Here is a 14,035-nt window from a genome sequence, read left to right on the forward strand (position 1 = left end):
TGAGCAATTCAAAGCAAAACGAATTAGAGACAAAGAAATCAACACTGAACATCGCTGAGCGGATGTGACAGAATAAAACGTTTGAAAAAAAAGATTCACGAGAAACGAAGAAGCAACAAACTTTATAGTAAAAAAATGACAAAAGAGTATCATTGGAGAAAAGAAAACGGATAACTGGGAGAGCAAGCAATTAAACAATTTTTAAAAATTGAAAATTAAGAAAAGGTAATAGCAAATGGGTGGAGAAACAGTGGGGAAGAGATTTCGATAGAAAGAAACAAAAATTGTAAATCGGAAGGAAAACAAGATGAAAAAGGAGGTCGATAGACTTTGAGAGATGGTTATCTATCGTAACCTTCGTGTCTGATGGTTTTCTTAATATCCCATTCTTTCATCGTCAGGAACACGCACATCGTCGATTTTCAGAATCATGCGAACCACCTGCAAATATTCATTCAATAAATGAACTTAAATATTTTTTTCACAAATTAAACTATAGACTCCTCAAAAATATAATTTTAGTTTGAATTTTGATGTTAACTATTAAATTAAAATTAAATCAGTTCGAAAATGCATATTTTATAAGAGATAAATCATACCTGAGTGGCCAATGAGATCTGTTCACGCTTGCTGAGCAATGTCTCGATAACCTTCTGCTCCTTCATATCATTGGTTCCAGCAAAAACAGCGTCAATTCCAAGAGAAGACTTTCCAGTCTCGATTTGTTTTGCCTGAAAATTTCGGATATTGAATATGAAATGTCCGACGACGACTAGTGGTGAAGAAACATAAGCCCATCATTTCTTATATTATCTAAAAGATTATTTGACACTAGTGATATGATGAGAAAACACAGATTATCGCGTCGGTAACACGACAATCTCTACTCAGCAGGTGGAAGATGTGAAATGAAGTGAGAAATAGAGAATACGTGTTAGAAATATATAAGGATTTGTAACTACAAATTGCGATTGCAATTTCGCTTAATTTTCGAAAATGAAGATAGCTGGGATTAAAGTAAAATTGATCTTTACACTTAATAAGTCAGTAAACTATTTAAAAATCAGCCAACAAAAAATTACCTTCAAATCAGAAAGTGCATCGATTGGAGCAAGTCCTGAATTTTCAGCCAAAGCCATTGGAATTGATTCAAGAGCATCTGCAAATGCACGGAAAGCGTATTGCTCGATACCATCAATGCGATCAGCCTCCTTCGCAACTTGAATAGCGGCAGCAAGTTCAGCAGATCCTCCACCATAAACGATCCGAGAATCACGGACAAGATTGCGAATGACACAGAGAGCATCATGAAGAGCTCGTTTAGCCTCATCAATAATCTGAAAATATTTAAATGAAAACTGTTTCAAGAAATGTTAAATTACCATCTTATTTCCACCGCGAACGAAGATTGTAACAGCCTTGTTGTTTGGGCATTGTTCGATCGAAAGCATACGATCTTTGGCGGCTCCAAAAGTTATTTCACGAACAAGTCCAGCAGTTCCCAGCTTTTCTTTCGAAAGCTCGGAGAATCGTGGAACAATTCGAGCGTTTGTAGCAATAGCCAACAATTCAATTTCTGGACCTCCAACCCATCTTACAGCCGGTAAATCATTTGCTTGCAGAAGATGATTGGCCTCGTCATCGAATCCCCATTGACAGATTGCCAATGTTGCACCACTTTCTTTCACCTGTCGAATCATTGTCTCAAATGTTTCACGCTCATAATCACGGAGAGCCTTGAAATCTTCAGTGGAGGTGATGTCAAGCTTATGCTTGGTCTTTGGCTTTGGTGGCTCGAATGGGCACGTGAGGATGGCGACCTAGAAAAATGGGAAGATTAATTATTGAATTGAATTGAATACTGGCATTCAAAAAATACACACAGTTAGATACCATTCATGTGGCCATTTTCTGGATTATATTCAATCAGCCTAATAGAAAAAAGATGTTTGGCAAAAATTTCAAAAATATACCTTGGCATTTTTGAGCTCTTTCGGCATTTGTGGATGAGACATAGTCTTGTCGATAACAATTCCCTTGACAAGAATAGTATCTTCAAGTCTTCCACCAACTTTGCCTTCCATCTTGATCATTTCAAAGTTAACATCCTTTGACTCGATATCGGCCACAGAGAGCACAGCATCGACAGCGATTTCTGCGAATTGGCGCAACGAACGGTTTACGCTGAAATATTTAAAGTTTGAATATATAAATTTCAATAACTAGGCATACATTTTGCTTCCAAGACTAGTCTGAGCAGTCTCGACGAGTCTCTCGCGATTCTCGACTGGAAACTTGTCAGAGATGGAGTCAAGGGTCTCCAAAGCCTTCTTGCAAGCCAAATCGAATCCATCGGCGATCTTGATTGGGTGGATTCCACGGTCAATGAGTTTCTCAGCTTCTTCGAGAAGAGCACCGGCGAGCACTGAAAATAAATAATATATGAAATTGGTATGAGAGCACATGAGGGGTCAGTTAGAGATTAGCCGTCTGGCAGCCACGTGGTGAGGAATAAAGAGCGGCATTGCAGCCATAAAATTGACAGGTAGTTGTTTTATGAGTTACAAAGGAATTGTAACACTCTGGCCACTTGAACAAAGCATTTTATAAACTGAGAGAAAGGAATAAACAGCTAAAAACTCTTGAAAGGTATCAATTTTCTCACCAAGTATCTCCAAAACATATTATTTTTGAGAATAAAAAGCGTAGGCAAAATTACCACGCGAGTGCATGAGATTTGTGGTATATTTATTCTCAATTCTTGTTCTACCAACACTTATGAATACAATTATTATCACTTTTAAAAAGATGTATTCAGCAGATCAAGAACCAAATAAGTCAGTGTTAAAACTAGATCCGCCCCCTTCGGATCTCAATGACGTGGCCCCAAAAAATTATCTGGGTAATCCTTGGGAGATACCGAAAATGATAAAATGAAGAGTAAAGGGGAAAAACTGACGATGCGGTGGCGGAGATGAGAGATAGAGAAGGCGAGCGCTCTTCGCCACAATCAACAAACTCTTTCTCTTAAGAGCAAACCGTTAGAAAAAACTTGAGTGAGAATAGTGACGTGGCAGAACGGTGCGCACAAGTGTTAGAGCAAGAGCAATAGAGCACATTGGACCAAGAGATGGAGCCAACGTACACAAAAAGACAAAAACGTCAGAGTTTTTCATTTTGAAGAAAAAAAACGATGTTTGCATAAGAGAACTAGAGACAAGAGGGGGAGGATAAGAACAGTTCGTACATAAATTCCTGATCAACCTAGATTTGGTAAACAAACAATTTTGACGGTCAGAAATTGGAATTTTTGGTTTTTTTTTTAATATGAACAAATGCTGGGATTGTGCTTAAAAATTTATGGTAAATAGGAAATAAACCAATTTCATCGATTTGCGCGGTAAGCACACAATGCAATATATGATGTCCTTCTGACAAGTCACCTCTTATTTTTCTGACCCAAGAAGCGATTGCACAATCAGTTTGATGGTACTGCCCTCTGTCTCACAGCATTACTACAGACGGTCTCCCATCTGGACTTTTTGTTGCGTAGACGAGGTGAGGGTACTTTTGCACTCCGGATTGTCCGACGGAACACGAACAGATGAACGAGAGAACGATAGATCAAGTGATTGAGAGGTAGAGACGCAGGAAAATATGAGGTCTGTACATACGGGGCTGATGTGATGACGCAAGCCTCCTTCTCTCCGTCCGTCTGTCCGCGTGTCTCAGTCTCCGCAACCATCCGCCTGTGGCTGCTGCCCTAACAACTAGACTTATGTGAATATGATAGTGATGATTTCTATAAATGAAAGGAAATGAATAGTTACGAAGATTTTCATACTTGATTCGATTACGTTAGAGTTCACAATTGAACGAAAAAATTAATGTTAAGAGATAGTCTTGCATGTTTGATATCATGACGTGATAGGAACAAATTTGGCACTTAACGATGCAGATTGTCGATTATCAACGAATTGATACACGCCGTGAAAAGCAGGTGGAAGAGAGAAACAAAAAAGTGATATCATCTCAAAAAATCAAACGAAGAAAGACAAGAAAACGTTGGCTTTTATTGATTTTTATGTTACAAGTTTTTATTATAAACACTTGCCTCAGTGAGAAAATGATTAATATACTTTTTTTGAATAAAAATGAGAACTTTATTCTTTAGTTATTTATTGTGAGCAGACTACTCAAAAACTGAAAAATATAGACATAAAACTCCTCTTTTTCGTTACTCCACTATCAAAAACAAATCCGTCCATGGGGACGCAACGGAGAACGAGAATATCGGATTTTGTCTGTCTCTTCATCACCACGTTTAGGAAGGAAACCAGGAAAATAAGACTGATTTCGCAATATTATAATTTCGGCTTTCAATAAATATTCGACGCATTCAAGGTGAAACCCCCCTGTTGAGAAACTCTCCCAGACACACAAAAAGGGCGGAAATGCGGGAAAAAAACTTGAAGGATCCGTGAGCAATTTGTGTATGTGTTAGCATCTAAAAGAAAAAGAGCAAAAAAGCGGTTGACACACTTTTCCGCCTCTCTCTCTCTCCATCTATCATCGTTGACGACGTCGTCAGTGACAGAAAATGAAAAAGAACTAGGATGGAGACGGTTGTGACTTTTTGGAAATATTTATGAGTAACACTGATATATTTCTTATTGGCAACATTGACACCGTGTGCTCTAAAATAGTTTCTCAAGTCGTTTCGAGAAAAAACGTTTCTAAGAAGCATAAACCATAGAAAATACTCAATATTGACATTTTCGATAGAAAAGTAACAGACATTTGTGTTCGACGCGCTTCTCCTTTGAAATTCATTGAAAAACGAATTCTGTGTCACAAGGTAAAATAGGAAATATGCAAAAAATATAATTTTTCTTATGGACGACGTCATTTTGCTTTACAGATGACAATTGTGGATGGAGGAAGAAAATTGAAATGAATAAAGGAGCCTTTCGTCGAGCAAGCACTCTGCTCGGTCAATGACTTTTTGATGACTCTTCTGGCTAAAAATACTAGAAATTTTTATCTGAAGAACAAAATTAATATTATTTTCGAGCTCAAATGTGGAAGATATGCATTTACTGCAAACATTGATATATTTCTACACTTTTAATCTTTGAAAATCACAAAGTTTTCAATTTGTAATGAAGCCTATACTTAATTCGGAGATTAAACTTTCAAAAATGTCAGTCATGTGAATTAAGTTTGAAATTTATTCTCCAAGCTTGGGGATAAAACACAAAGTATAGTAAATTTAAATAAATGAACTTTAATTATTTGTCATTTTGGAGCAGAGAGCAAAAGTTCTTAAAAGTTTGTTAACCGGAGAGCATTGCAAACTTTAGACAGTGTGCTGACCGAATAGATTAGTTAGAGAATCAGAGTGTCTGACGAAATCGGTTGGTAACTGAAAAGTGAGAGAAAGAGAGGAAGAGTGGCAATAACGGCAAGATGAGAAGAAGCAGCGAGCAAGAAAAAAAAGAAAGAAAAAAGAGACACATAGCACAAAAAAAGATAGCTCAGTGGCGTGGAGCTCGTGTTGGAGACCAGAATCGATGTGAGAAGCTAGGAAAAACGCGAGTAACGGAGAGTAGCAGGAAAAGGAGGCAAAAAGCGGCATATTCAGCTGACTTTAAACGTGAGGGAGGGACTGATCAAAGTGGCCTAAGAGGGCAGAGCGAATGTATCATGGAAAGAGAAAATGTATAAAATAATGAATTGCTACCCTCCACTTCATTTTAGCATGTGACCTTTACTCATTTCCCACCTTTCAAAGCACAGGAAATTAGATACTTTAGAGCCTGGAAGGCCATTTTGAGGGGAAAGAGTAAAATTTTACCGGAGACAGGAAAAAACGGAATTTTTGTTTCCGTAACTTCCGAAACCAAATTATAAAATCATAAATTACTGAAGAAATAGATAAACACAAAATGAAGAGAAAAAATCGTGATTCTATTAATTCGATCGATTTTCTGCCGATTCTACGCGGAAAAACGAGGCCAAGTGAGGGCATAATCTGATGATGACACGAGTAAAACATGTGGGAAAAAACCAGTCGCCCCTGACGACCTTTTCAGCAACCGTTTGATCCTCAGGTTGGGGAGAGGCAAAAAAGGAAAATCGACAATTGAATTTTTGTTGTGACAAACACAATTGAGAATTGTCAATCGGCGCCGCATGATGGATTGAAAGAGGGAGAGGCGACAACGATCAGAACCAGAAGAACAATAAGAAAAAAAAAACAAATGACCTCGTGATTTTCACTATTTTCTGAAAATTTTCTAATCTGCTTGGTTATTTTTTTCCAGCGAAACTATATATCGCTCCCCAACTTAGAATTACATGATATCACAAACATCAACCTAGAAATTAGATTTTCTAAAGAATCAAACACCTAATTTATTTGGACATATCTTGATTTCGATGGAATTTAACGCGAAACTAGACACTGTCAACAAAGTTTGACTACCTCAAAAAATTTTGAAACCTCTTAGAAAAAATTAACGTTATGGAAAGATTTTTCGGAAAAAGAAGCCTAAATAATCCAAAAGCACTGGAAAAACATGAGCTTGACAATCTTATGAATAACCAATCTCTTTCCATCAAATCATAAATTCAAAGATATAGAGTGAAGAGAGAATTTGACCAGTCTTGCATTTAAGCATCTCACATCAAAAATGACTCGGTTTCTCTTCTGGAAAATGTTGCTCAGATGGAGAGAGCGATGAAGCGTGCACACTTGCATGTCGGTCACACCAATCTAATTATCGTCTCTTCTGTCTCTTACGACTCAACGGAAAACGAAACACTTGTTATGGGACATAAAATAAGGGAATAGAAAATGGAGAGGAAAAAAGAGACGCTGTGAGAGAATGAGTGTTAGCGCGCAGGAGCGCGCGCCCACAGCAACCACTCAATTATTTATCGAAGGAAACGGGAAAAAAATGGAAGGAAAAATGCTGGACGACATCGGACAGCGACATTGCATCAAAATTATGAAAGACATAAGTGGCTCAAGCATGAGGGCTCACAATTTTTGGAATAAGAAACACTAGAAATTCTCCACCGACGCATAATTTTGCGAAATAAATTTTTTATGGCAATTCAAACTTTGAAGTGACAAAATTTCACACAAAAAATATATCAAAAATCCATAAAGACGCTCTAAATCGACGGGTCGACATCAATCGTTATCAAAAAAGAAACACAATATGATAAGAACTGGAATTTTTAACGATGCAATTCATACGATACCATATTTGCCCACGTTTTTCGCAAACATATGGTTACGTAAGAAAAATGGTGCAAACGGAGAATTGTTAAGACTCCAAGGTCTGGAGGTCAACATTCACTTGAAAAAATGAAAGAAAGATAGCTTATCGTGTATTTCTTCGTCATAGAAAGGTGCAGATAGAAACAATGAAGAATCAAAGAACATGGAGAATCGACAGACCTCCCATTCAACTGTTGGCTTTTGTGTGCTCACACCATCAGAAAAATGAGCAATCTTTTCGTTTTTTATTTTGTCGGAGCGTCGGGCACAGCGAAAAAGGAGAGCAAATGGATTGTTTAGTTAGAACGATCGACAACGAGCAGGCGCACTTTCTCATAGATCAAACATTTCAAACTTTTAAAGGAACGGCTAAGGGTTCTTTTTTTTTTAAATTAATTATCATGAATGACCAGAGGGTGACAACAAAATATACATTTTCGATAGAAAGTATTTCGATTTAATGTGTGATACTGATAAAGAAAAGATTGCAGATGAAACACGTTTCACTTCGAATTTCATGTGTACAGAGTTCGTTTTTATAACCAGCACGAAAAATTATCGATAACCAATTTTGCCGAGTGACTCAGACTGATTGTCTCGAAATTCAGACTTATTCCGGGTTTATGACGTCAACAAATAGGTGCGCTTCTCATAGTCATCATAAAAATACGGTCATTTTATGAAAAAATCAATGAACATTTCAGTTCTTTTACTCTAAATGCTCACGAATTTGCTTCTCAATGGCATTTTAAAATGCAGCTGCTGGTGACGTTTACAAAAAATCCTGCAATCAAAATTTCGATTTGCCGGCTGTATCCACAAGCTCAGACAATAACATCAACTCTTTGCTTTTTTAAAATGAAAATCTTGTTACAACTATCAAAGCTATTCCGAAGTTTATCAAGATTATGGTTTACGTAGTTGAGGTGAATTTCAAACGTTAAACCGAAATAATTTTAAACTATGCTGCAGACGAAACTACACAGCAGAAGAAAATGAAGGACAGCGACCAAAAAAGGAAAAATCGGAAAGCAAACACGGTTTAGTTACGACGAAGAAAAGGGAGAAATGTGGACATTTTCTAGACATGAATCGAAAAATGTTCATAGAGAATCACCAGAGGAAAGAATTTCGCTAGGAATTTACTTGATATTAGGAAAGGTTTTCTAAACTAAAATATATTCAACTCTCACATGATAATCATAATAAGTTTAAGCTATCTAATTTTACGAGGTGCGCGCTGAATTCTGCCAAAAAAAAAAACGCACCAACGACACCAGTGGTTCCGTCTCCAATTTCGTGATCTTGAGACTTGGAGAGCTCAACCATAAGCTTGGCAACGTGATGTTGCACATCCATTTTCTCCATGATAGTGGCTCCGTCGTTGGTGATGGTGACATCGCCGTCTGGAGAAACGAGCATCTTGTCGAGTCCACGTGGACCGAGAGATGTGCGAAGAGTGTTGGCCACAGCACGAGCGGCAAGAATATGACTCTGAAATAATGAAGTTAATTTTAAGAACAAACTTCAGGACTTGTCAAACATGAAAACATAACATTTAGAAACTAAATGTTCCGGTTAAAAAAATAATTATTACATACTTTCACAGCTTCAACTCCGGTGATACGCTTCTGGTTCTCCTGCTCACGCATAACGATGAACGGTTGCCCGCTCTCATCGAACAGTAGTTGCGCAGATGACTGCGCCATTTTCTTATCCAAGTTCCGTCTTGACAGACACTGAAAATATTAGCATGTTAAAAATTTTAATTAAGAGAAAATTATTTAAGTATAAGTTGTTGAAAGAGAATTGATTTTCAAAAATAAGAAAAAGAAACGAAATTCAGCATTTCGAAACAATGTTCTCGATATCAAACCCGCAGAATATTCTCGAGGAATGAATAAAATGAACGAAAGAAAATTGGAATAGCAACATTGGCAGCTGTTCGGTTATTCGGGATCTTCTCGAAGAATTTTAAAATGCAATGATACCAAGAACACTGAAAATCGACCTAAAATGCTAAATCTGAGTGCAGAGCGGACAGAAACTGGAAATAGGTTTGAATTTTAAATTTCTGGATATAATTTCATCAGCCAACTTAAAAAAACTGAGGTGAAATGAACGTTTTTTGACGAAAAAAATTGAAAATCTTCTAGAAAAATGTCACATGTGCAATTGCGCGTCATGGTGTACGCGGCAAGTCCGCAATTTTTGACCGTAGTCGCAGAGAAATTCGGCGCCACTATTCTCGATTTAAATTGAACAGTGAAGGGAAAGAATTGGGTCTGAAATTATTTAAATAGTCAAATTTAAATAGTTAAATTTAAATTAAAGTTTAAACACTATAGCGAGAATAAATTTTATTTATTTAACAAATAATTTTCGCCTTTTTTAATTGAAAGTATTGAAAGCGTGAGTGCTAAATAGATTGAATGTGGAGATAAGGGGGGAAGGTTTTGAAAAAAAAACAAATAAAATTCAGTTTCAATTTTACGGTGGTCCGAGTTGGTGTTTGCTTCAAAAACCAGCGTTCGAGAAGTATAAGAAAAACGAATGGTAAGATCAAAAGGCTTGAGGAATATCTGAGAATACCGGTGTTCAGGATCGCTTAATTAAAAAAATCGATAAACGGAAAAAGAAAGCGGATAAGAAGAAAAAAGAAAAATCGACTCAGAAGAAGAATAGTCTTGAAAAGAAGAACAAGAAGGATAAAAAGAAGCAAAAGGAGAGAAAGAAGAAGAAAGAGGCACGAGATTCTTCAACTTCTGAAGAATCTGAAGAATCGGGTGAAAGTCAGAGACAGCTCGAGAAAGTCAAGTCAAAATTAGCAGTTGATGCTGCAAATATCGATAAGAAGGTATACATTCCGGATTTCTGAACTTTTTTGGATACTATTACACGTTCGGCAGACTGTTGCATTGGAGTATCGCGCATCATACAGTTTCAGGGTTACTGTACCTTCGAAAATACGCAAAAACCACGAGAACTACGGCATTTTGCGGTGTTTCTGCAATTTGCCGGCAAATGGAGCCTAATACATGCCTATTTAGGCATGCTGTAAAGTTATGCTTGATGGTGTTAGCGGACCTGGGAAGCTACCGTACTCGGAAAAGGTGTTGCAGAGAGCAAACTATGCCCAGAATTATACTTTCCTACTTCCAAATGCTTGATGAAAGTGGCAGCCATGAGGCAGGCGTAGGTCGCCTTTATGCCTACTTTTTCGGTTATAATTTGATATTTATGTACTCATTTTCAGTATCGCATGGCGGGATCTCTGTTCCGAAAACCGGAAGATCCTCCGAACTTTGCCCGGAAAGTGCTGGAAGCCGAATGGCGAGAGATGTATGTCGATCCAAAAGTCACAATTGAGACGGTGAAAACATTGAACACTTACCTCAAGACACGTGCTGAATTGAGATCGACGGATCATGTGGTCATTGCTGAGAAGTTAGTGGAATAAGAGTTGCCTCGCAAAGTGCCTACCTGTGCCTTTATCAAGCCTAACTGCGTGTCTACCTTATGCATGCCTACGTAAGGCATCCATGCCTACATAATTACTTTATTCCTACCTAGACGTCTACTTTATGGCTACCCGTGTGCCTACTCTATGGTTAGAAGGCATCTATTAAATGCCTAGTTCATGCCTACCAACGGGCCTGCGGGTCCACCTTCGTGTATACACCATGGCTGCCTGTGTGTTTACGTTTGCTCACCGAAGGGCCTACCTCATGCCTACCAACCTGCCTAGCTCATTCTTGCCTGCGTACCAGTTCATGCCTGCCTACCCATATGCCTAAATATCAATGAATTTTCAGACTTGACGATAATGATAAGAAGGCAACAACTCGTCTCAAAATCTTGACCAAGTTCGACGAGGGACGTTTTGGAGCAATTTACATGGTTCAAAATGAGTCAGCTGTCGAGTAAGTTTTTCTTGTTTGGAAATTGATTTCTAAGTTCTGAATTTCAGCAACGACGTGGTCTCGGTTGGAAATTCAAGATTCATTATGAAAACTGCTCTGAGGCAATTGTCAAGCCATCAAATTGTCTATCGTCTTTCTGTAAATTTTGAACTCAATAGGTTTCAGTTATAGAACATTTCTTTAATTTAAGCGTGAGATAACAGTCCTGAAAACACTATGGGGTCAAGGAAATGATCCACCTCCACGCGTTCCACCAATTCTACATCAAGGAAAGATTCTAGGAGTTCCATTTTATGGTTGGGATTTATTAATATTTTTAACTAAATGTTCTAAAATATTTAATTTTCAGTAACTTCCATCTTTGACGTCAATTTAGAAAAGTGTCGAGAACAGATGGGAGGTGGCACTTTCTGTGTTCAATCAGCATTTCATATTGCTCAGGAGATCTTTATGGCTTTGAAGGTAAGCTTTCTGAATACTTTTCACATTGAATCAAATTTATGAATCAAATATTTTCAGTTCATGCACCGTCGCCAGCTTGTCCATCGTGATGTCAAGCCCACGAATATAGCGTTGAGCTATCAGAATCGGGATCAATGGTACTTGATAGACTATGGAGACGCAATATCAGTTGGGAAGAAGACTCCGTATGCTTTTTTAAATGTATTTGACAGTACAATGACAAAGGAGGCACGTTTTAAAGCCGGTTCCTATGCTGAAGTAGTCGAAATATAACCCATTTTTAGCGGACAAGATAGATATTTGAGCTGCCAAATTTGAGTTATTAGGGCTTCTTTGAATCCACAGTGATACAATTTTCATTAAAAAAACACATTGTATATATGTTATCTTTTCAAAATCTCTAAATTTGTATTTTCTAGGATCAGCCCACCAGACGGCGTCACCTTGCCATTCTTGTCACTGGAAGCTCATGATCTACTCGTCACAAGCTCATATTCATCATTCCAACAGGATTTAGAGTCGTGGTTCTATGTAATTGTTGATCTGTAAGTTTCATTTACTTAAAAATTATCTTCATTAAATGATTGCAGGCTGAAACCTCTGCCATGGAAAGACAACAACAGAATTGACAAAGTGGCTCTTGCCAAACGGGATTTTATGTCACGGCTCCCAAACAATCTCACAAATCTTCCATCGCAGATTCTTGACATTGGACAGATCTTGAAAACTGAATCTCCGTATTCGGAAATATCGAAGAAACTTGTTGAAGGTTTGGCCAGTGTCAAAACCAGCTCTTCAGAAAAGTGGAATCCAGAATGGTAACAACTCAAATAACTCTAATAAGATTTTATTCAATTCTTTCCAGGTACGATCGCTCAGCTACTAGAAATCTTCGAGAAAAGAAAATCAAGAATCAGCCAAGATCTAGAGAATCTGCAGAAGCAGAAGCAACTGCTGTTCAGACGACACCTACCGGAAGTACGGAGTTGCAAAATGATAGAAGAGATAAGAGTGTCTACGTTTCGACTAGTGGGTTTTGAATTTTCAAAATTGAAAGATAGTATACGAAAAATTTCAGTTGCTCCAGTTGTAACAAAAGTTGTGGATAATCGTAAGAAGGTTTCTTCATCGAATTCACCGACGACTGTTAGTACGAATAAGACGGCTGTGATAGAAGATGAGGAAGATGTCAAGAAGAACAGTCCAATTCAGAAACAGCAAGGTTTGTAGCATGCTTTAATTAAATTTTTAGAAACTGAACATTTTCAGACCGTTCCGTGTACTTCAACGATTTCCCTGTTGCTGCTGTTGCCCAACCTGAGACTGGCAAAAAGAAAAAGTATCGATACAAGATGAGGAAGCAGTGAACCTGATTTTTTTCAATGAATGGTTCTTCACTCAATATTTTTCAAATATTTAACACAATTTCTACATGCTACACAACTTATTACAGATGTACGATGCACTCATTGCCAACAAAATCGGACATATTGTACCCACCGCAACTTGCAAACAGTTGCAATGTGCGCATTGCAAACGTTGAAAAAATATTCTTGTAACTAAATATTAAACGAAAACTAAATTTCTGAAAAATATTTTCTCCCCGACTATCTTGTATACTTCGAACTTCGAGTACCAAGTATAGTTGAAGATTAAAATGGAACCACTAATAGATAACTTTTGACTGATTGATTGAGAGAAGAAGCCTAGTGTCTTACTCGTTATATACTAATCTTCTTGGGGGTCAAGAGATTAGAAGTGACAGAATTAGTTTGGGACGGCGCGAATGCTTCACTTCAAAGAGTTTGACTTTTCTACTTTTTACGTTTGGATGCAATGGAGCGTGGCTGACAGAATATGTTTTTTTTCCAAAGTTTGGAATACATCAATAGTTTTTTTTTGAGGTTCAGTTGGATTCAGGCTAATCTGGATAAATTGTATTATTGAAAACTTTGATGGGTTTTTGAATATTAATGTTTTGCAAAAATATGAATAAAGTATCTGAAAATAATTTATAATTTTTGTGCCATCAGAGAGGAAATACACTAACTGAAAAATATATGTATAGACTTACAGAGAGAAAAAATTTTGTACATTTCGAAAATTACATGAAGGTTTTGAGAAGTTTTCTTAAAACAGCCTATATATGTTTTAGGTACAAGTTATCTATATATCTATTTAATTTCTGATTATATAGTATGACAGTACGAAAAAATGTGGCGCACATCTCTGGTACTGTACCCGTAGGTTGTGTCATTTTTCAGATTTAAGCTTCAAATTTTCAATACTTGAAAAGCCACAGTTGCTCCAAAACACGCTAAATATCGAAAAACCTGTAAGCTTAAAAAAGCCGAACATC

General features: G+C 37.4%; 2 protein-coding genes across 3 annotated transcripts; one reads left to right on the top strand and one right to left on the bottom strand.

The window, feature by feature from the left end:
- Nucleotides 1-103: 103 nt before the first annotated feature.
- Nucleotides 104-9,030, bottom strand: cct-5 (T-complex protein 1 subunit epsilon). Its single transcript, NM_171104.7, has 8 exons — nt 8,893-9,030; nt 8,560-8,785; nt 2,233-2,425; nt 1,974-2,184; nt 1,383-1,820; nt 1,083-1,337; nt 600-731; nt 104-441 (listed from the first exon to the last, which is right to left on the bottom strand). Exons 1-8 carry the CDS (start codon nt 8,998-9,000, stop codon nt 376-378), a joined length of 1,629 nt encoding a protein of 542 aa, NP_741117.1. The 5' UTR covers nt 9,001-9,030; the 3' UTR covers nt 104-375.
- Nucleotides 9,031-9,770: 740 nt separating this feature from the next.
- On the top strand, nt 9,771-13,078 carry F25F2.1 (Protein kinase domain-containing protein; the record flags this gene model as incomplete). Of its 2 annotated transcripts, none has more annotated exons than NM_001027378.3 (13): nt 9,771-9,847; nt 9,894-10,148; nt 10,548-10,738; nt 11,107-11,214; nt 11,262-11,352; nt 11,405-11,510; nt 11,564-11,676; nt 11,734-11,861; nt 12,096-12,221; nt 12,267-12,494; nt 12,542-12,705; nt 12,764-12,898; nt 12,946-13,043. In NM_001027378.3, the coding sequence occupies exons 1-13, from the start codon at nt 9,845-9,847 to the stop codon at nt 13,041-13,043; spliced, it is 1,746 nt and encodes a 581-aa protein (NP_001022549.2). In that variant the 5' UTR covers nt 9,771-9,844. The 2 variants fall into 2 exon arrangements, with proteins under 2 accessions (NP_001022549.2, NP_001022550.2); NM_001027379.4 differs by having other exon boundaries at nt 9,782-9,847; nt 12,755-12,898; nt 12,946-13,078.
- Between the last annotated feature and the right edge of the window lie 957 nt (nt 13,079-14,035).

The sequence above is a fragment of the Caenorhabditis elegans genome, chromosome III (genome assembly GCF_000002985.6).
Source record: "Caenorhabditis elegans chromosome III".
Taxonomy (NCBI): domain Eukaryota; kingdom Metazoa; phylum Nematoda; class Chromadorea; order Rhabditida; family Rhabditidae; genus Caenorhabditis; species Caenorhabditis elegans.

Coding starts and splice junctions, on each gene's coding strand:
- cct-5 (NM_171104.7), bottom strand. CDS start 9,000: ATGGCGCAGTCATCTGCGCAACTACTGTTCGATGAGAGCGGGCAACCG. Junction 2,426..8,559: donor CGGAACCACTGGTGTCGTTG/GTGCGTTTTTTT, acceptor ATTTATTTTCAG/TGCTCGCCGGTGCTCTTCTC. Junction 442..599: donor AGATCTCATTGGCCACTCAG/GTATGATTTATC, acceptor GAATATTTGCAG/GTGGTTCGCATGATTCTGAA.